Source organism: Mercenaria mercenaria, chromosome 1 (genome assembly GCF_021730395.1).
Source record: "Mercenaria mercenaria strain notata chromosome 1, MADL_Memer_1, whole genome shotgun sequence".
Lineage (NCBI taxonomy): Eukaryota > Metazoa > Mollusca > Bivalvia > Venerida > Veneridae > Mercenaria > Mercenaria mercenaria.
Window position 1 is genome coordinate 16,148,278 of NC_069361.1, and position 24,379 is coordinate 16,172,656.

Below are 24,379 nucleotides of genomic sequence, written 5' to 3' on the forward strand. Positions count from 1 at the left end.
TTACCAATTTTCATGAAGATCCATTGAAAAATATGGCCTCTAGAGAGGTCACAAGGTTTTTCTATTATTTGACCTAATGACCTAGTTTTTGAAGGCACGTGACCCACTTTTAAACTTGACCTAGATATCATCAAGTTGAACATTCTCACCAATTTTCATGAAGATCTCGTGAAAAATATGGCCTCTAGAGAGGTCACAAGGTTTTTCTATTTTTCGACCTACTGACCAAGTTTTTGACCGCACATGACCCAATTACGAACCTGACCTAGATATCATCAAGCTGAACATTCTCACCAATTTTCATGAAGATCCATTGAGAAATATGGCCTCTAGAGAGGTCACAAGGTTTTTTCTATTTTTAGACCTACTGACCTAGTTTTTGACCCCACGTGACCCAGTTTCGAATTTGACTTAGATATCATCAAGATGAACATTCTGACCAATATTCATGAAGATCTCATGAAAAGTATGGCCTCTAGAGAGGTCACAAGGTTTTTATATTTTTAGATCTACTGACCTAGTTTTTAAACCCACTTGACCCAGTTTCGAACTTGACCTAGATATCTTCAAGGTAAACATTCTGACCAATTTTCATGTAGATCCATTGAAAAAAATCGCCTCTAGGGAGGTCACAAGGTTTTCCTATTTTTAGACCTACTGACCTAGTTTTTGACCGCACGTGACCCAGTTTCGAACTTGACCTAGATATCATCAAGGTGAACATTCTGACCAATTTTCATGAAAATCCATTGAAAAATATGGCCTCTAGAGTGGTCACAAGGTTTTTCTATATTTAGATCTACTGACCTAGTTTTTGACCCCACATGACCCAGTTTCGAACTTGACCTAGATATCATCAAGGTGAACATTCTGACCAATATTCATGAAGATCTCATGAAAAATATGGCCTCTAGAGAGGTCACAAGGTTTTTCTATTTTTAGATCTACTGACCTAGTTTTTAACCCCACGTGACCCAGTTTCGAACTTCACCTAGATATCATCAAGATGAACATTCTGACCAATTTTCATGAAGATCCATTGAGAAATATGGTCTCTAGAGAGGTCACAAGGTTTTTCTATTTTTAGACCTAATGACCTAGTTTTTGACCCTACGTGACCCAGTTTCGAACTTGACCTAGATATCATCAAGATAAACATTCTGACCAATATACATGAAGATCTCATGAAAAATATGGCCTCTAGAGAGGTCACAAGGTTTTTCTATTTTTAGACCTACTGACTTAGTTTTTGACGGCACGTGACCCAGTTTCGAACTTGACCTAGATATCATCAAGATGAACATTCTGACCAACTTTCATTAAGATCCCATGAAAAATGTGACCTCTAGAGTGGTCACAAGCAAAAGTTTACGGACGCACGTACGCACGGACGGACGACGGACGACGGACACCGCGCGATCACAAAAGCTCACCTTGTCACTTTGTGACAGGTGAGCTAAAAAACAACAAAGTAGGTCAGTAGGTCACAATCATGGTCACTGAAAGTAAATTTCGGTGTGCAAAACTGTACATGTAATCCAAATTTCAAGGCTGTATCTTAAAAAACAAGGAAGTAGGTCAGTAGGTGACAATCATAGACACTGAAAGTAAGTTTCGGTGCGTAACTGTACGTGTCATCCAAATTTCAAGGCTGTATCTTAAAAAACAAGAAAGTAGGTCAGTAGGTCATATTCATGGTCACTGAAAGTCAGTTTTAAGATCAGTGTGCAAAACTGTACATGTCATCCAAATCTCAAGGCTGTATCTTAAACAAGAGGGTCATGATGGTCCTATATCGCTCACCTGAGTACCATTGCTCAAAATGATATGATCGTTTCAAACCAATTTCATTAGAAGCTGCTAAGTTGTATTCATTTAGATAAAAAATAAAGGGAGGTAATTTGTCAATATGTATCTTCACTGATTCTCCAAGTCCATCTGTTGAAATTTCAGATCAGTATCTTCATAAGTTACGGAGAAATACCCATTTTAATTTGAAATAAAGGGGGGTAATTTGACATAAAATCAGTCCATAGTTATCTACCCCGATTGTCTCAGTCCTACTAATGACAATAATGAAATTTCAAATAAGTCCTATAAGGTAATTTGTCAATATGTATCTTCACTGATTCTCCAAGTCCATCTGTTGAAATTTAAGATCAGTATCTTCATTAGTTACGGAGAAATACCCATTTTAATTTGAAATAAAGGGAGGTAATTTGACATAAAATCAGTCCATAGTTATCTACCCTGATTGTCTCAGTCCAACTAATGACAATAATGAAATTTCAAATAAGTCATATAAGGACTTACGGATCAAACTTGCCATTGATATAATCCATTTTGATTACAATCAGGGGAGGTAATCAGATATAAAACTAGAGCTATCACTAAAGGTGATGAATGTACCTCCCCACATGCACTGACACAGTACATTGCAATTTGACGCACACAAGATTGCATAATTATGTGGACTGTATGTATATAGACTGTATGTATACAGTATAGTAACAAAAAACAAAGTCCCATAACTATGCAGCATATTTATCTAAAAGAATGTAACATGCACCATGCACAACTAGGGTTGGTACTGATCACTTGTGTGTAGTTTCATTAAATTGTGTGCAAGGGCTTGGTAGATTAGGCACGCACAAGATTGCATATGCAGACTGTATGTACATAGTATGTTAACAAGAAACAAAGTCCCATAACTCTGCAATTTTTGTTGCTGAAAGAACCTAACATGCCCCATGCACAACTACTGTTGTTACTGATCAGTTGTGTGAAGTTTCATTAAATTGTGTCAAGGGGATGAGGAGAGATGGTGCGCACAAGATTGTGTCTATGTATATAGTATAGTAACAAAAAACAACAAAGTCCCATAACTCTGCAAATTTTTTTTCTGAAATAATCTAACATGCTCCATGCACAACTACTGTTGTTACTGATCACTTGTGTGAAGTTTCATTAAATTTTGTAAAGGGGATGAGGAGAGATGGTGCACACAAGATTGTGTCTATGTATATAGTATAGTAACAAAAAAACAAAGTCCCATAACCCTGCAAATTTTTTTTCTAAAAGAACCTAACATGCCCCATGCACAACTACTGTTGGTACTGATCACTTGTGTGAAGTTTCATTAAATTCTGTCAAGGGGATGAGGAGAGATGGTGCGCACAAGACTGTGTCTATGTATATAGTATAGTAACAAAAAAACAAAGTTCCATAACTCTGCAAATTTTTTTTCTAAAAGAACCTAACATGCCCCATGCACAACTACTGTTGGTACTGATCACTTGTGTGAAGTTTCATTAAATTCTGTCAAGGGGATGAGGAGAGATGGTGCCCACAAGATTGCGTCTATGGACAGATGGACAGACGGACAGACGGACAGACAGACAGACAACCTGAAACCAGTATACCCCCCCTTACAACTTTGTTGTCGGGAGGTACAATAATTTTTGGATCTGACAGATTTATCATGGAATCCAAGATTTATTGTTGTTGAAGATATTTTGGAAGTTTATATCAAATCAAACCATAAATGAAGTCTCCATATGGCTGCAAAAGCCAAAATAGCAAATTTTGGACCTTTAAGGGGCCATAACTCTGGAACCCATGATGTAATCTGGCCAGTTCAAGAAAAGAACCAAGATCTTGTGGTGATACAAGTTGTGTGCAAGTTTGGTTAAAATAAAATCATAAACTAGAGCTATCACTAAAGGTGATGAATGTACCCCCCACATGCACTGACACAGTACATTGCAATTTGACGCACACAAGATTGCATAATTATGTGGACTGTATGTATATAGACTGTATGTATACAGTATAGTAAATAAAAAAAAACAAAGTCCCGTAACTATGCAGAATATTTTTCTAAAAGAATGTAACATGCACCATGCACAACTAGGGTTGGTACTGATCACTTGTGTGAAGTTTCATTAAATTGTGTGCAAGGGCTTGGTAGATTAGGCACGCACAAGATTGCATATGCAGACTGTATGTAAATAGTATGTAAACAAGAAACAAAGTCCCATAACTCTGCAATTTTTGTTGCTGAAAGAACCTAACATGCCCCATGCACAACTACTGTTGTTACTGATCACTTGTGTGAAGTTTCATTAAACTGTGTCAAGGGGATGAGGAGAGATGGTGCGCACAAGATTGTGTCTATGTATATAGTATAGTAACAAAAAAACAAAGTCCCATAACTCTGCAAATTTTTTTTCTGAAAGAACCTAACATGCCCCATGCACAACTACTGTTGGTACTGATCACTTGTGTGATGTTTCATTAAATTGTGTCAAGGGGATGAGGAGAGATGGTGCGCACAAGATTGTGTCTATGTATATAGTATAGTAACAAAAAAACAAAGCCCCATAACTCTGCAAATTTTTTTTCTAAAAGAACCTAACATGCCCCATGCACAACTACTGTTGGTACTGATCACTTGTGTGAAGTTTCATTAAATTGTGTCAAGGGGATGAAGAGAGATGGTGCGCACAAGATTGTGTCTATGTATATAGTATAGTAACAAAAAAAAAAAGTCCCATAACTCTGCAAAATTTGTTTCTAAAAGAACCTAACATGCCCCATGCACAACTACTGTTGGTACTGATCACTTGTGTGAAGTTTCATTAAATTCTGTCAAGGGGATAAGGAGAGATGGTGCGCACAAGATTGCGTCTACGGACAGACGGACAGACAGACAGACGGACAGACAGACAGACAACCTGAAACCAGTATACCCCCGCTTACAACTTTGTTGTCGGGGGGTACAATGAAGCTGCTATTGTGTAGACAAGGTCAAAATAGCTAATTCTGGCCCTTTCAGGGGCCATAACTCTGGAACCCATAACGGAATTTGGCCTGTTCAAGAAAAAAATCAAGATCTTATGGTGATACAAGTTGTGTGCAAGTTTGGTAAAAATCAAATCATAAATAAAGCTGCTATTGTGCAGACAAGGTCAATATACCTAATTTTGGCCCTTTCAAGGGCCATAACTCTAGAACCAATAATGGGATCTGGCCAGTTCAAGAAAGGAACCGAGATCTTATAGTGATACAAGTTGTGTGCCAGTTTGGTAAAAATCAAATCATAAATAAAGCTGCTATTGTGCAGACAAGGTCAAAATAGCTAATTTTGGCCCTTTCAGGGGCCATAACTCTGGAACCCATAATGGGATCTGGCCAGTTCAAGAAAGGAACCGAGATCTTATGGTGATACAAGTTGTGTGCAAGTTTGGTTAAAATAAAATCATAAATGAAACCACTATCGTGCAGACAAGAAATTGTTGACGGACGGGCAGATGCACGCACAGACGACGGACGAAGGGTGATCACAAAAGCTCACCTTGTCACTATGTGACAGGTGAGCTAAAAACAAGGAAGTAGGTCAGTAGGTCACAATCATAGTCACTGAAAGTAAGTTTCGGTGCGTAACTGTACATGTCATCCAAATTTCAAGATTGTATTTTAAAAAACAAGAAAATAGGTCAGCAAGTCACTGAAGGTCAGTTTAAAGATTCTTGAATGTAAACAAACTTATTCTTTGATTTGACCTGGTGACCTTGTTTTTGACCCTACATGATTCAGATAAAAATTCATCTGATATTTCATGCACAAACATTCTGACCAAGTTTCATGCACATCAAATGAACGAGAGTGTTAATAAGCTTTGAATTGACCGGGTGACCTAGTTTTTGATCCCATATGACCCAGTTCCGAACATGGCCTAGAGATCATCAAGATAATCATTCGTTGCAAGTTTGTATCAAATCAAAGCATAAAAAATGAAACCTCTATATGGCTGAAAGGGCTAAACTAGAAAATTTCAGGGGCAGTAACTCTAGAACCAATGATGGAATCTAGCCCATTATCGATAGGAACCGAGATCTTATTGTGACTTAAGTTGTGTGTAAGTGTGGTTTAAACAAATATAAAATGTCACTTCTATCGTGTTTACAAGGTAAAAATTAACAAATTTTGGCTCTTTCAGGGGTCAATCAGGGGCTGCAACTCTGGAACCTATGATTGGATCTGACAGATTCATCATGGAATCTAAAATTTTTATTGTTGTTGAAGATAATTTGCAAGTTTGTATCAAATCAAACCATAAATGATGTCTCTATATGGCTGCAAAAGCCAAAATAGCAAATTTTGGCCCTTTAAGGGGCCATAACTCTGGAACCCATAATGGGATCTAGTCAGTTTTTTTAAAGGAACCGAGATATTATGCCAATACAAGTTGTGTGCAAGTTTGATTAAAACTGATTGCAAACTGTGGTCTCTATTGTGTTTACAAGCCAAAAAATAGCAAAGTTTGGCCCTTTAAGGGACCATAACTCTGGAACCATTGATGGAATCTGGCCAGTTTTCGAAAGAACCGAGATACTATGCCAATACAAGTTGTGTGCAACTTTGAATAAAGTTGATTGTAAAATGTGGTCTCTTATCTTGTTCACAAGAAATTGTGTACAGACAATGGACAAAATGCGATCACAAAATGCCCATCCTGTCACTATGTGACAGGTGAGCTAATAAAAGGAAAGTAATTTCATGTAAAAAAAACAAAAAGAAGAAAATTAACTTTGGTGCCTGTGACTTTGCCCTTTGCACATGGCACAATGTCTTGTAATGGTGAATATTTATGCCAAGTCATTTGAATATACAACCATGCATAAAAAAGTTACAGACCAGACAACAACAACAAAAATACCAAAAATGTTCTATTTCCAAAGGGGACCTGGACCTTGGAGATAGAGGTCTGGGGTCTTGCACATGATAAATTAACTCATTATGGGGAACATTTGTGCCAAGTAATTTTAAAATCCCTTGATGAATGGCAGAGATATGGACTAGACAAACAAGAGGGCCATGATGGCCCTATATCGCTCACCTGAGTTTAATTGCTTTCTTGAAAAAAATTCTTTGCTAAAGCTAAACAAATAACCCCATGGGGTGGGGTCAATTTGACCCCGGAGGTCATGATTTGAACAAATTTTGTAGAAGTCTACTAGGCAATGCTACATGTCAAATATCTAAGATCTAAGCCTTCTGGTTTATTTTTAGAAAATTTTTGAAGATTTTCCTATGTAAAATCAAGTGACCACTGGGGTGGGGTCAATTTTAACCCCGGGGGTCATGATTTGAACAAATTCTGTAGAGGTCCACTAGGCAATGCTACATATGAAATATCTAAGCTCTAGGCCTTCTGGTTGATTTTGAAGATTTTTCTATGTACAAGTAATCCCATGGGGCGGAGTCATGATTTGAACAAATTTTGTAGAAGTCTACTATGCAATGCTACATGGCAAATATTTATCTAAGATCTAGGCCTTCTGGTTTATTTTTTGAAATTTTTTGAAGATTTTCCTATGTAAAATCAAGTGACCCCTGGGGTGGGGTCAATTTTGACCCCGGGGGTCAAGATTTGAACAAATTTTGTAGAGGTCCACTAGGCAATGCTACATGTCAAATATCTAAGCTCTAGGCCTTTGGTTTATTTTTAGAAATTTTTTGAAGATTTTCCTATGTTAAATCAAGTGACTCCTTGGGCGAGGTCAATTTTGACCCCGGGGTCAAGATTTGAACAATTTTAGTAGAGGTCCACTAGGCAATGCTACATGTCAAATATCTAAGCTCTAGGGCTTCCGGTTTTTGAGAAGAAGATTTTTTAAGATTTTCCTATGTAAAATCAAGTGACCCCTGGGGCAGGGTCAATTTTGAACCTGGGGTCATGATTTGAACAAATTTGGTAGAGGTCCACTAGGCAATGCTTCACACCAAATATCTAAGCTCTAGGGCTTCTGGTTTTTAAGAAGAAGATATTTAAAGTTTTTCCTTTTGGTTGCCATGGCAACCAGAATTCTGTATGGAATTCAATTCTTTGAACAATTTTTAAAGAAGACCATCCATGGAACAACCCTGTGAAGTTTCATCAAAATTGGCCTGTTCGTTTAGGAGGAGATGTTGTTTAAAGGAAAGTGTGGACGGATGGACGGACGCCGGACGGACGGACGGACACTGGACGGTGAGCGATCACAATACCTCACCCTGAGCACTTTGTGCTCAGGTGAGCTTAAAACAGACCATGTTAACCTTTGATTTCTAAATGTGACCTTGAGCTTGGAACTGGGAGTCTGGGTCTTGCACATGACACATCAACTCATTGTAGGGAACATTTGTGCCAAGTAATTGATGAATGGCTGAGTTTCCTACCAGACAAACAAGAGCTGTCCGTAAGACAGCCAAGCTCGACTATTCGAAATATTGTCACAGAAGCAGGAAATTATTACCCAAAATGTTAAATATCGAAAGAGTTTTAAGTTCGAAATGGGACATAATTTGACCAAAATGCATATCAGAGTTATGGGACTTGATGCTATCAACTAGTTTAATAACCCCGAAGAAACATGTTAAGTTTCAATTCCATATCTGCATTAGTTTTGGAGATAGTAACTTGCATGTAAAACTTTAACCAGAATTTTCTAAGTCCAAAAGGGGGCATAATTTGCTCAAAATACATGTTAGAGTTATGGAACTTGACCCAGTGAGGTTGGTAATTGACCTAGAAAATGAATAAAAAAAGTCCAAAAGGGGGCATAATTTGCTCAAAATACATGTTAAGAGTTACGGAACTTGACCCAGTGAGGTTGGTAACTGACCTAGAAAAAGAATAAATAAGTTTCAAAGCTATATGCCTTTTCAGGGCCGTCGCCGGGTTCGAAAAAGTGGTCCGGCCATGGGACATCGAAGGCGTCCCGCGAGTGCCGACGGCAGGAGAGTGGGGACAGCAGGAGAGGGGGTTTCCCCCTCTCGTAAGGAGGGTTTGGGGGGTCTCCCCCGAGAAAATTTTAAGATATGGGATGCCCGTAAGTACGTTTTCCTTGCATCTTGAAAACATTTTCCATTAAGATTTTCAGTCAATTTTATAACAGCTTTCAAGGATAACTATCCGACATTTGCCCAATGAATGTTGACCCCTCTGTGAGTCTCATCAGGCGGTGGCATTAATAATGAAGGCTTTATCAAGATTCGAACTTGACAACTTGCCGTCTATGTGAGCAAACAAACACACATGACAATATGCAAGGTCATTAGTTTCATCGTAATGCAACCACGATCTATCAGTGAACCACAAAGGCTGAAAACTTCTGTTCACCGGATTTTTCCGACCAAAGGTGCGTTTCGGAAATTTAAATGTCTTAGGTTGTTTTGGAATTTCAGGTATGTCCATTTTGCAGCAATACGTTAAGCAACGAGTTAAGCATACGGTTTCAGAATTTAGAGAAGATAGAAACGAAGTTTATATTATTTTATATAGTTGAGATGTACGTAAGCATTTTATTTGATTTAAAGCAATTATTTAAGATTATTCAAAATGATTAGAAGATATTAGCTTTCGGTTAGTTTTGTTTTATTATACCACGAAAAACACATCTTTTCTAACTTTTTTAAACAAACGACTATTTTTTTTCATCAAAACAATTATTATAGATTATAAAAACAATGCCCTTTAGATCATACCGGATTAAAGATATATCAGATAAGCGTTTAATTATGATTAATCCAATCAAGCAGGGTCCATACTTTTGACACGAAGTGTGCCGAAGTTTTCACACCCCGCGGGCAATTATGACAGATACCGCTCGTTGCGGATAATTAGCAAGGCAATATTTCGGCACTTTCAATCTAAGCAAAAGCTGAAATTTTATGCGAAAAAACAACTGGTCATGCTCGGCCAAAAAAGTGGTCCAGCCATGGCCGGATCGGCCGGACCGCTGCGACGGCCTTGCTTTTGGTAATAGCTGTATGTACTTGCACGCAAAACTTTAACCAGGATTTTCTAAGTCCAAAAGGGGGCATAATTTGCCCAAAATACATGTCAGAGTTATGGGACTTGATTCTATCAACTAGTTTTATAACCCCGAAGACACATGTGAAGTTTCAATTTAATATCTGCATTAGTTTCGGAGATAGTAACTTGCATGTAAAACTTTAACCAGGATTTTCTAAGTCCAAAAAGGGGCATAATTTGCTCAAAATACATGTCAGAGTTATGGGACTTGACCCAATGAGGTAGGTAATTGATCTAGAAAAAGAAAAAATAAGTTTCAAATCAATATGCCTTTTAGTAATAGCTGTATGTACTTGCACGCAAAACTTTAACCAGGATTTTCTAAGTCCAAAAGGGGGCATAATCTGCTCAAAATACATGTCAGAGTTATGGGACTTGACCCAATGAGGTAGGTAATTGATCCAGAAAAAGAAAAAATAAGTTTCAAATCAATATGCCTTTTAGTAATAGCTGTATGTACTTGCACGCAAAACTTTAACCAGAATTTTCTAAGTCCAAAAGGGGGCATAATTTGGCCAAAATACATGTCAGAGTTATGGGACTTGACCCAGTGAGGTAGGTAATTGATCTAGAAAAAGAAAAAACAAGTTTCAAATCTATATGCCTTTTAGTAATAGCTGTATGTACTTGCACGCAAAACTTTAACCAAAATTTTCTAAGTACAAAAGGGGGCATAATTTGGCCAAAATGAAGGTCAGAGTTATGGGACTTGGTGCTATCAACTAGTTTTATAACCCCGAAGACACATGTGAAGTTTCAATTCAATATCTGCATTAGTTTTGGAGATAGTAACTTGCATGTAAAACTTTAACCAGAATTTTCTAAGTCCAAAAGGGGGCATAATTTGCTCAAAATACATGTTAGAGTTATGGAACTTGACCCAGTGAGGTTGGTAATTGACCTAGAAAAAGAATAAATAAGTTTCAAAGCTATATGCCTTTAAATGATAGCTGTATGTACTGGCTTGCAAAAACTTAACCAAGGTGTGACGCCGACGCGGACGCGGACGCCGACGCCAGGGTGAGTAGAATAGCTAGACTATTCTTCGAATAGTCGAGCTAAAAACAGACCATGTTAATCTTTAACCTCTAATTCTAGTGGCATTTTGCCAAACTTTCACTGGAATATATAACACACACATGCCCTGACATGTGATAGAATATTTTTATGTAAATCTATCAACTTTTCAAATATTATCCAATTAAGACATTAATTGCAAGGCAGGATTAGGATTGTCTGTAGGACACAGGGTGTGCACCCACTGTCACAAATAAGGGGTAATAATTTAAATGTTTGCAGTCTTAAGTGGGTATAGCCTCAACAAACATTTTATATAAAGGATTCATTATTCTAGGCCATATATGTTTTAAGCTGTGAGCATCACAAACAAAAAATCTTATATTTTGGCTATTTCAAAGGCTGTAACTTTGTAATTGGCACTAAAATCTCAAGAAGAATGCCAAGTGTGCAAGGTCACATCATGATAAAGACTCATGCGAGTGAGTTGGGGTTTACAGCAAATCAACACAAAATGGTCATATATCGCCGAAAAGACTCATGCAAGACTCATGCAAGGTTTCATCAATTCATATCAAATACTTTTTGAGCTAGGTGAGTCAAAAGGTAAAAATGTGCATTTTTGACTATTTCAGGGACCGTAACTCTGGAAATAGGGGGAAAATTATGAGGTGCGCAAGTTCATATCATGATAACGACTCATGCAAGGTTTCATCAATTCATATGAAATACGTTTTGAGCTAAGCGCATCACAAGGTAAAAATATGCATATTTTTACCATTTCAGGGGACATAACTCTGGAAATAGGGGGCGGAGCCAGATAAAAAAATAAAGAAGGTGTGCAAGTTCATATCATGATAAAGACTCATGCCAGGTTTCATCAATTTATATGAAATACTTTTAGAGCTAGGCACATCACAAGGTTAAAATATACATTTCTGACTATTTTAGGGGCCATAACTCTAGAAATAGGGGGGAGGAGTCAGATGAAAAATAGGAGATGTGCAAGTTCATATCATGATGAAGACTTATGCAAGGTTTCATCAATCTATATCAAAAGCTTCTTGAGCTAGGCGTGTCACAAACTTTTTTTCCAAACAGACTGAGAGACACACCAAATCTATAGGCCGCATGCCTTAAACCCAATTATTTTGCTTTAACTTTTTATTAACAATTTCTAACAAAAATACAGTTTTCTCTACTTCAAATAAATTGTCGTAAGTTTGGAAAGTAATCCCAGTGGCACCTTGCCAAACTTTCACTGGGATATGTAACGCACGTATGACCTGACATGTGATATATTCTTAAAATATAATATTTTTATGTAAATCTACCATTAAACTATCAACTTTTCAAATGTTATCCAATTAAGACATTAATTTCAAGGTAGGATTAACACCTCTGACACTACTAACCTCAACTATAAAATAAATCATATGAAATTAATCTTTTAATTATCTCACTATTTATGGTCTCATTCTGTCACACTTTCAGTACAACTAAAAGGAGAAGGGTGAATAACCAGATTACCATACCAAGTCACTTCATTTGTAATAGTTTTCCACCAAACTGGTTCCGAAGCTGTGTATTCATCGAGTAGCTCTAAAGCTAGTTACCGCTTATTCAAAAAATAACTTTCATGGTGCTAGCATACCGAAGTGAGTAACTTAGTAATCATAACATCTTTTACTACAAAACTGTATTGAAGTTCTCTCCCTTACTTCACAAACTTCTTTAAAGTGAATGCCACAAAGCATTCCTAAATTCATTCACTCTGTTCCATGTTTCTGTTCATATATTGTTCATTCAATTATCAATCTATTTATTTGATCATTCATTCATTTCATGTTTTGCTCATGTATTCTTCTATTCATTTATCTCATATATTCTTCCATTAATCAATTAATTCCTTGACTATCTTTCAATCATTGTTGTTATTATTTTATAACAGCAAATAAGAAGCCAAGAGGTCATACATATCTCATCTGTTCTTTTTCAGGTCTAAGCTACATACACCTTGTTTAACCCTTAGCCTGCTGCAGGCGAATTTAACAGCCTTTGCAAACAGCTTGGAACCAGATCAGACGCCGATTAAATCGGCATCTGATCAGGTTCCAAGCTGTTTGCTACTCTGACAATATTTCTTCCAATTTTGGAGCAAATTGAATGAACTTTACAATTTTAGCAGACGACATTTCCAGCAGACGACAATTTATCTAGCATGCTAAAGGTTAATTCTATAAAGATTCTCTTAAAACATATCTTTAAGCATAGTGCACAACCAATTAAGTAATAGCAGACTTAGTATGACTAGTCTTAGTCTGTGTGAGAGTTAATGAAATGTGCAAATAATGTATAGTGAAATTCCTATGTTAAGAGGCCTTGTCTCCCTGTAACAATTATCATCTATACAATTCAGCTCGGGGGACAAGGCCATCATAAGAGCAATTTTGAATCAATAAACATATGCCTCCAGTCAAATATGGTTCAATTCCATTCTGAAGGAAATTTCACGACAGATGATACATCAACACAGTCCCTTCCTACCTTGGTGAAATGGTCATTGACCCCATACAAGAACAGCAAGAGTGATATCCCCTTTAACCATAAGTCAGGATTTAGGTAGCAGGGTACACTTTCGAATTTTGGCCCCCGTCAATATTTGTTATAAAGAGAACATCGTGATTTTGGATGTCTGTAAATTAAGGTGAGAGATAATGATTATTAATTCTTTAGAAAATTTATACAGCCGATACATGTAAAATTCTGATGTCAGTTGGAAAACTAACTGCTGGTAGCTTTGTATGATCAATGAGACACCATTTCGCGGAAAAATTCAATTCACGGAAGGGTTCTGTGCTTGTTGATTGATACTCAGGAACATTTTCGTTATTTTCCGAAAAAAACGAGCTGGATGGGCCCCCATTCCATTTATGTCCTGACGTTCAGTAAGGACTATTAAATTAAGAAATGCAATAAAATTGGACAGTGTTCTTGCAGTGGGATCATTGTAGACTGTTCAAAAGGTGCAAAATTGATGATTTTGGCACGCTATTTTTCATGGATGATATAAACCTTTCGCTTTGATAATTTTCTTTATTCTTGTATGAGAATCCCGATCTTGCCATTAATTAAAAGCACAAAACATGCACGCAATTTATAAAATAGCCACCCAAATTTTGCTCATAGGGGAAGTGCAATATTGCGACGCGCTACATGTAAGACCGTCCGTGCCCAAAATTTTCGCATCTAAGTGTACCTTGCTACCTTATTTCTGACATTTTAACTGCTGTCTTGACATATAAGTAAGCCAAGTATACCTGCAGATGGGTCTACTTCCACCGACTTTCCATCTTGAGTTTTGATTGTTGGTCCCTGTCCCTCTGCCCTCTGAGCCCAGCGCCCCCTAGGAGCAGTTCCTGACCCAGTATCATCATCAGCATTGGGCACGTTTTCCAAACCATCTCCTCCTCCCTCAAACTGAAACAGTATTTGTGACTTAAACATTTTCAATTTCTGTTTCATTTTGCACAATCAACACAATTCTGCTACTAGTGTTTTTTGCTGCTTTTCCAAGCATTATTTCAGGAACAGACAGCACCTATGTTGAACCAGAGGATGGCCTCACCTGACAGGAATTTACACATCTAGTATTCAAACTGACAGTAATGAAGGGCAAAAGCTTCAGAGTACTGGGCCACAAAAGAAAGCATAATCCCAACATAGAACATTATAAATATTTTTAAAACATTTATGGCTTTATCCTGGCAATAGTATATAAATGTGGAACTTTCAGCTAAAAGTACCGCTCACCAAGGTCATTAGTCAGCGATCAGTCTTAAATATTTTTTATCTATTAATCATTAAAGAATTTTAAGATCAGTACCTTTTTCTTTGCCCAGCTAGGCAGCTGACTAATGCTGAACCTGTAATCTAGATTATCTTTGGGCGATGGAGATGGGCTGTTGCCATTGTACTGGCTGGGGTACATCTCCTTCAGAGCTCTCTCTGGACTGAAAAACTCCCTCTCTGGGGCTACACTAGCATCAACCTCATCCTTCTTGAATGCTTTCAGTGGCTCCAGTCTATAAAAGATATACATAAATTTAATACAATTTACAGTTGCTGTCTGGGAATTGTTATAATAATATATTGGACCTGTTCTGTACTGCCGAGATACAGTTTTCACTGAATATAACTCATCTACATGTTAATCAACATCTAAGAATCTTATCAACTTTTAAACCTTTTTTTTTAAAGGAAATCATAATGTATGAAAATCTGAGGCTATGCTTCTACACTTCAAACAAAACCTTCATCTTAAAGCAGCATGCCTCCAGATCGTTCGACAACAAACAAAAAAAACAATTTTTTTTTTAGATATCTCGAAATAAATGCTGTATTTCTTAAGAAGGCTTTAAAACTTAATTACTGACAAACTTAATGTTACGGAAGGAAACACATGAGAATTTGCTGTTTTTACTACTTTTTAAAATGAAAATCGAAAAGTGTTTGTCACGCTTTTACTCCAGGTAAACTGTCTCGATTATAAATATCTATAATTTGAAGTCATTATTCACTACTTCAGCTATAGCGCTATTGATTCATATTCTAATGTTCATAATATGACCAAACTTCAATTTGAAAGAAAGATTATTTTTTAGCCAAATCTGGAGGCATGCTGCTTTAAACAAGATAACTTAATATTGTTACAGACAGAAAGCAAATCAACTTTTTTTAGCTAGAAATGTTACTGTTCACTAAAGATAAATTAAAACTCTGAAATATTTAAGGGGAAACTACAGAAGAATGTCATAAAACTGAGGAGATCTCCTTTAAGTTAATAAATGCAGCAATTTCTTCCCATATAAGATCATTTTTTCGTAAATGTTAATACAGTTTTGTGTTGCTTACTTTAAGCCACCATTAGTAATATGAGGTAAGATCTGTCCCATTTCCTTCAATCTGTTCTGCATCTGGCTTGTCATCTCCTGTGGTAACCTCCACACAAATATACACCTGCAAATATATCAAATATTACAATACATGACACTCAAATATTTCACTTCAAATGCTTCCTCACATTTGAAAATTTCAATGAGATTCCAGTTCTGGGATAAATAAAGAATGACAATCCAGTGCTGTTCACAACATGTAAATATTGATTTAAATACATTAGCCCCTAGCCACAGAAAATCCAACTTTGATAAAAAAGATTCTGGCAGTTATTTTTATGCTATCACAAAGGCTTCCTAATCACCATCAAAATCTCAGAACTTGTATTCACCAATTGACTAATTACACGAACAAAGGAAAATAGAAAATACCTAGTGCCAATATGATTTTGAACTCTGCTATAAAACGTAACCCTTAACCTGCTCAATTTCTAAAATAGACTGGTCCATCATGAAATTTGGGCAATACCATTTATTATTCAAAGGGGTGTTCACTAGAAATTTACAGATTGAATAGCGAACAGTGCAGACCAAGATCAGCCTGTACGGATGTGCAGGCTGATCTTGGTCTGCACTGTTCACAAATAATCACTTGCCATCAGCAGGCTAAAGGTATTAAAACAGAAACTGAAAACTGATCACATACTGTTGTACATGAAAAATGCAGTAAATGGCTGTCACTGTTTATATTTATGCATGTTGTATGCATATTATAATGATTATTTATACTGTTATTATATGTGTAGGAAATGATAACAATTTGTATTGCAATTAATTTCGATGTGAATACTAATTTCAAAATGGCCATGCACTTACCATATCCATACCTTAAAATAGGCAAAGTGACATAACCTTATATGGTAATGTACTTGAATAAGTAAGAACTGCCTCCCTTGGACTAAATTTCGTTAATATAGTGTTACTCTAATATAGCGCTATTTGTCAAACATATAGCTTCAGGTTTTTATAGGGCTGGTAAGAGGCATCACTCCAACGGTAGTTGGCACTTACCCATCTCCTGATGTAGAGATCAAATGTCGCAGATCGTTCATAAATCTCACATCCGTTGCAATTTCTGAGTGACCAAACATAGTAGCTTGTAACTCTCCAGAGTAGAAGTCAATAATACACATATTTTTATCGCTACAACTGGTGGCGGCAAATGTACCAGAGGGGTCTAGCTTCATCTTCAGTAAGGTACCATCATCAGACAGCGAACCTTTGTATTCTTTCTTCTTCTTTCCAGTTTTTATATTGTAGATTCTGTAACAAATAATGAGGTTTTGACCATGCACAATGTCATACATTCTAACTTCACAACAAAAATTTTGTCTACACTTTCACAAGTGTATCCTTTCACAAGTGTATCCTGATTTCTTTGTGTATCAGATTGTCAGTCGCGAAAAAAATTACTATTTTCTTACTAAAAAATACAACAGCATTTCAATACCACACTGATAAAAGGTATCTTTTATGTAAGCTCATCACAGTTAATTTTGTTTTGCTTCTTTGGTTTAGAGTCACAAAGACATAATTTTTGTCATTATGGTGACTTTTTCAGCTTTCGATAGTGGAGGAAGACCACAGTTGTCCCTCTAGGCCTTGTTTCAGGCATGGGTGGGCTCTTGGTAGAATTAAGGACCTTTCATAAGACAGCTGGATGGTTTCCTCAAACCAATATGGGTCAGCAAAATTAACCACTCATTCATTGAGGTACCCACACATCACAGTTCTTAAGTTTTTTTGGAAATACATAAAGCAAACTGATGTATAATTTACGTTATTCTGAAATATTAAAACCAATCCAGATAAATCTGAAGAAAAGTATTTTATCTTAACTTATAGGACATTAGCTTAAACAAGTTAAAAAGCTTGCAGTATAAACATATAACTACCTGACATTTCTGTCTTGGCAAGCAATGGCTGAAAACTTCTGTGTCGGTTCTACGACCATGTCGTACAGTGTCATCTTCTCAACCTGGTGTGTTGCTAAGGTAAACTGAAACTCAGGATCCTGAAAACATGTCATACAACTATATATTTGGAATTGCGCTTACTGCCCCAGAACTGATTCTGGCTTTCATGTTATCCTACTAAACGATTTCTTCAAAATCGCCCAACTTATAAAAAATTTGGCATTTTCTTTATACCGTTACAGACTTACTCACATCCAGAAATAAGCATTTTTCAAAACTCTTTTGTGGAAGCATTGTTAAGCCACAAGATCAATTAAGGTAGTTCTGCATGTTTGAAATAAATCTTGTTCTAGAATGTAGAATTTTATTAAACAGTATTTTTTTCAAAGCATTATTGTATCCAAAGGAAGTTCAGCCAAGAAAAAGATAGGGTCTTGTGCTTGATTTTTATTTAGACAGATTTGAAGATATTGATTCTTCAGTCAATTTTCACAATAGGCTTTTATGGGAAAATCACACTTTAAATGAAGATTTTTGCAGATTTTAATGAAACCCTTCATAACAGTAGATTTACCTATTTGCAGTCATATGGCCAAATAAAATATATATGTCCATGTGCTTAATTTTTCAGAATTTGCCAAAAATCAACAGAAATCCTTACATTGCTACTTATTTTATGTTATATTTTTGAATTGATCTCTGAACCTACTTCAAAATTATTCCCAAAATAGACAGTAGTGATGTCTGTTTAACACTGCATAACAAGGATATAATTAGATTCACATGAACATCTATACTATCAATTTAATAGGTACCAGCCTTCGTCACTTCCAGTTAATCAAACATGCAGAACTACCTTAATTAGTCACTTCGGAATGGTGGAATCACCAGAAGTATAACCAGCAAACTGTGACATATGAAAACCTGAGTGACATTAGTATGTCAACATTTTCAATCAGATCAATGTCACATACAGATGTTGTATCACAAAACAAGAAAAGTTGCTTTTTTTGCTTATCTTGAGTGTATGTCCCTTCCTGCTGGCAGCTTGGGATGAAAACGCACCTGTTGTAGATTCCTAAATAATATAGACTTGTCTGCCCCACATGAGATCATCTTCATCTGGTTATCTGTCTCTGTGAACTTGACAGCAGATATTGACGAGGAATGATCTGACAATGTCTGTAACAGACCGTACTGTTGTTCTGTATCAAACACGTGAATCAACCGGTCACGACTTGATGATGCAAGCAACTTTGGTCCTGAAAAACAACACAGAATGCAAGTAATACTAATTACATTTTTTTGAAACAACAATTACTGAGATTTATTATTCTCTTCTATCCTTATATCAAACAGTAGTCATAAAGTAAGAAAGCACTCTCATGTAAAATAATTTTCCATTTCAAGAAGAAAAAAAAAATCAATGCTTAACTATTCTTATCTACATTAAAAATTTTGAAAAATAACAGTTCAATCCCAATGTGACAATTCCAATGCTTAAATTTTTTTTATCAAACTGCTTCCGACAGATTACAAAAAAGTTTTGTGTAAGCTACTGGTACTGATGATAAACCCGGACAGATGATAAAGTCAACCACCTTGGAAATATTCGATTGCAATTGGTTATTTATAAAATTGAACACACCATCTAATAGTTTCCACTTACAACACCAACTGGTGTAAACAAAAACAAAATTGGTAAATATTCTGTATAAATAAATTACATAAATTTGTATAAAAAATATTTATCCAAAATTACTGGGGAAAAGGGTGTTTTTTGCGCATGCTCACTGTCGAAACATGAAGGCCTGACATTTGTTAACTTTACATTACTTGATCAGGAATGACTGTTGCAGCTTTTTGGGGAAAGTTTCAATATAATAATACCAAGAACATTTTGTAAATGACAAAGTGTTCGAATTTATCATCAGTCAACGTTCATACAGCCCCCTTTTTACATATCCCTTTCAGGCCTTCACTTCGTGTGAGTTTGCTTACTAAATATAAATTTGAATTATGTAAAGTTTTCAGCAAAGGTTAAGCTTTATTTTGATACCGACCATTGATTTCAATTTGCAGAAATAAAAAAGTTACAGGTAAAAAACCTCATTTTCTGTTCGGGTTTATCATCAGTACCAGTACATTTTTTTCTGATTTATACGATCACAAGTATTAAATAAATTACCATTTTTCCATCGAGAGTATTCCAAACACAGAACTTCTGACTCATGTGCTTCAATCTGCTTTATTTCAATCAAATTCTCCAACTCATGAATCCTGACAAAAATAAATCAGCGTTAATCAAATAAAATCAGCAAAACACTAGACATGCAAGGCATATATCAGTGAGTCATTTGATTAATTTTTAAAAAAGAAAACTGCACACAGACATGTAACTCTCAGTAATACACTGAAAATTACAACACTGTATTCTCATTCCCATTACAACGAATAAAACAGAACTTTATATGCTACATAACAAAAGCAGATAGTGTCAAAACAACCTTTTTATCTTGTCTGCCAAGCTGAACAATAACAAAATGGCAACAGATTATCTTTTCTTACCTACCAAGTGGGGGAAGCATGTAAATGTACAATTACATGCCCAGAATAAAATAATATCCTCATCTTTCCCCAGAAAAACCATGTCTAAAATAGTTTTCTATAGATCCATTTTGGGAAAACTACACCTGACCCTGGCAGTTGTATATTTGTTTTGACAAATCAAGAGGGCTTATCTCTGGTGGACCCTATATAAAACCAAACATAAACATTTGAACAACCTTGGAAGAGGACCACCCAAGGGATGTCAAGGCCATGTTTCACCAATACCCTACTAATAGTTTCCGAGGGGGGCTCCGTGGCCAAGTGGAAGGTTGCTGATTTCGAATCTCTTGCCCCTCATGACTCAAGTGTTCGAAACCTTGTTTTGAGCAAATTCTTTAATGTCAGGAAGCCATCCAGCTGGATGACGGCATACTGGTCTATTCAAGACTTCCAACCATGCCTGATATAATGCTATGAGGGGCACCTTGGGTATTCTCCCAATATGTAAAGCTGAAAAGTTACTATATGAATTTTAATTGAGTCTGTGTGACATTAAAACCAACAACAAACACTGGAAGCTAGATGTTGCCCATCTGGACTGACACGTATAGAAGGTATACCATTCTTACCTGACATTTCCTTGTCTATCACCAGAAGCTAGATGTTGACCATCTGGACTGACTCGTATAGAACGTATACCATTCTTGTCATCATAGTTAGTATCTGTTTTATCAGTAGCACCAGCTGTAACAGAATAGTTCTGATGAGGATCATACTTGATATGGCTGAATACAGGCCTAATAGTAAAATACTTCCAAAATGATAGCTGCTGATATATGATATTAATTTGTTATGTGTTGAAGGTTTTACATTTGAGGGACAGGCTGCTGCTACATCCCTACTTATGGAGGAGCATATTACACACCTGCAAACTGTACCCAGTAAACCTGAAACTAGCGTCTTAAATTATCACAAACCTAAGAATTTGTTCTATTCCAATCACTGTAATGATAACTCTTTTTTTTTTTACTCAGTATAATTTGTATGGTCAACTTCAGAGCATCGTCACAAATGAAATAGCATATCATTCAAAGAATACAAAGTTAAGAAAAGACAGATACATGTATAAACAAGAGCTGTCAGCGGACAGCATGCTCGACTATTCTCAGTGCTTGATAGTATAATATAAGCTACGAGTAAAACTTTAACATTACAATAAGCATATTCTAAGTCGAAAAGGGGCTATAATTCAGTCAAAATGCTTGATAGAGTTGCCTCCTCCTTTTTACAGACTGGGGTCATGATGGTAAACAGGTACGCAAAATATGAAAGCAATATCTCAACGGACTTTGAAAATATTTGGGGTGGTATGCAAACTTTAACATTACAATAAGCATATTCTAAGTCGAAAAGGGGCCATAATTCAGTCAAAATGCTTGATAGAGTTGCCTCCTTCTTTTTACAGACTGGGGTCATGATGGTAAACAAGTATGCAAAATATGAAAGCAATATCTCAATGGACTTTGAAAACATTTGGGGTGGTACGCAAACTTTAACATTTGTGTGACGCTCACACTCACGCTCACGCCGGGGTAAGTAGGATAGCTCCCCTATTCTTCGAATTGTCAAGCAAAAAAACAGCTCTGTATACAGATCAAAACAAACTAAAGGACAAATCAATCCAGGAAACAATTTCCTAATCCTAAAAGACACAACTTTCAAAACTTTAAACAAGAAGGCTGTGGAGGCATTTTTCTGCTCATCTGACCTAGTTCATACCTCAGGTCAATGAGGAAATCTTAAAACAAGAAGGCTGTGAAAGGCATTGTTCTGCTCATCTGACCTAGTTCATACCCCAGGTCAATGAGGAAATCTTAAAACAAGAAGGCTGTGAAAGGCATTGTTCTGCTCACCTGACCTAGTTCATACCCCAGGACAATGAGGAAATCTTAAAACAAGAAGGCTGTGAAAGGCATTGTTCTGCTCATCTGACCTAGTTCATACCCCAGTTCAATGAGGAAATCTTAAAACAAGAAGGCTGTGAAAGGCATTGTTCTGCTCATCTGACCTAGTTCATACCCCAGGTCCATGAGGAAATCTAACATACCAGTAGAGAGGAATGAGAATAATACAACTTACAAGGATTGTAGTCTATATCACAGAGGGATGTTAAACTTGGGTCCATGTACATCACCTTCAGCAAGTCCTGTAACATAAAATAATATTGTATGCATATCAAATTTGTAAATGGTTTAACTAAGTGTGACCTAAAAACTTTACTTTTTCTCATTTCTTATTCTTGTTTAGAGAACTCCTCATACATAAAATTGACTGTGAATGACTAAGTTCTTTTTTCAAGAACGGGCAACAACTAAAATTCATGCTTCTTGACCAGTTGGAAACAGGTTTTATTCAAGCTTTTATAGCCTCTTAGAATCTTAAATCTGATTTTAACTCGAAAGTGCATAAGATAGTAAAGCTGTTAGCAATGAGAACAAGCTCTTTCTTCAAACTCAGAAGCACAAGTCTGCCATCACACATGCAAAATGCAATAAAGTCTGCTTAATTGCCTTGTATGTCATTCTGTCTGTCTTTGCCATTTTCATAGACAAAAGTGCACTTAAAAAATCCTCTGTTGAAACTTTTAGTTTGATTTTAACTACTAACCAAAAATGTATAACTTCTTTTCCCTCAGGTGCAACAGAAATAGAAAGAATTTATTTGAAAACCAAGATCAGGTTAAGGCGCATTAAACAGAACAAATACTGCAACCAAACTTCAATATAATGGCTTCACTAACAAAATCAAGATTAATATACAATCCAAATATTTATATGAATTATGACTCTCTTCCACTTCAGTAACATGGTCAATGCATATAAAACAAGAGCTGTCACAGGAGATAGTGCGCTCGACTATTTCGATGCTGGATAGTGAAACTGGGCACATCTGAGAAAACTAGAGCTGTCACTGGAGTGTTTGTTAACTCCAATGGTGGATGAAGATATTGCACAATAGCCCGAGTCTGTGTCAAAAATATTAAGTAATAAGAGAGGAAAAGATAAAGTGTATCAAAACACTATGTAAGTGTAGCCTAAGCAAAAAGGGGGCATAATTAATTTTATAGTTCAAACATTGTTTTTATCCAATGACAAGCGAGGGATTTTCAAAAAAGTAACCAACTTATTTCCATATTATTTCGTAACTGAAGAATTTGATCCACTAATCATGAAGTAGTTCAAAATTAATGAGTATTCATTGCTCTGCCTACTATATGTTTCCCACATTCAAGAGCAATTACCAAAACAGGGACTGCATGTCTATGTAATAAACGAGCCAAGTATATAACTATCAAATTGTGTCTTTTAGCTTCATTTTACTGCATAGTTCAAGTGTGACCTTTCTGCACCTTTCACTCTCAATCAATTACCTCTACTGGTCTAAAAATAACCCAGCGTGCACTTACTTTTTCTTGTTTTATTTATACATGTAGTTGTTTAAATTGTACCGTTAGATCATCACGAGTTAAACCTGCATATTATATTTTCATTGACTAAGAATATAATATTGTGCTCTACAAACATAGATAAGTAAGCCATCTACTATGTATTTATAATAACTAAATTTAAATCTTCCAGCACTGGATCATCAGCCGTTTTGCTAAAGGTCGGCACTAAAATGACCTTGTATCAAGTTGTAGTAAACATGTACTTCTCCATCATGAGTGAAGATAAGACTAGCCAATGAGTTCCAAGAGACTGAAGAAGGCGTGGCTTAGTTTACTTCAGAGAGAGCTTTTTGTTTCTTTAACCTGTCAGTAAAATGAAATGGGGCGTTTAAACTGTAAGCAGGTTATATATACACTTATTGCACTTCAAATGCATTAAGTTTTGCCTTCACTACGCTACGCTCCGTTTCGGCAAACTTAATTGCATTAGAAGTTCAATAAATGATCTATAACCTATACAAATATTGGTGCAAGTTTGAATCAAATGCATTTCATAATAACTGAGATATAGTGGAAATGCATCAAAAATAACCTTTAATTCTAAGTAAAAGGGTGCATAATTCATGAAAAA

The 24,379-nt window shown here is 36.2% G+C and overlaps 1 protein-coding gene across 6 annotated transcripts in view; it reads right to left on the bottom strand.

Moving 5' to 3' along the window:
• The window catches only part of LOC123524303 (mitogen-activated protein kinase-binding protein 1-like), a 108,867-nt gene that overhangs the window by 46,310 nt on the left and 38,178 nt on the right, over positions 1-24,379 (bottom strand). For all 6 annotated transcript variants that reach the window (XM_053540769.1, XM_053540744.1, XM_053540760.1 and 3 more), the window contains 9 exons: positions 22,440-22,506; positions 20,930-21,044; positions 19,939-20,030; positions 18,816-19,012; positions 17,730-17,848; positions 16,846-17,097; positions 15,794-15,898; positions 14,766-14,964; positions 14,200-14,359 (listed from right to left, as the gene is read on the bottom strand). In XM_053540769.1, coding sequence (XP_053396744.1) covers positions 14,200-14,359; positions 14,766-14,964; positions 15,794-15,898; positions 16,846-17,097; positions 17,730-17,848; positions 18,816-19,012; positions 19,939-20,030; positions 20,930-21,044; positions 22,440-22,506 — 1,306 coding nt within the window. The remainder of the gene's footprint in view (positions 1-14,199; positions 14,360-14,765; positions 14,965-15,793; positions 15,899-16,845; positions 17,098-17,729; positions 17,849-18,815; positions 19,013-19,938; positions 20,031-20,929; positions 21,045-22,439; positions 22,507-24,379) is intronic.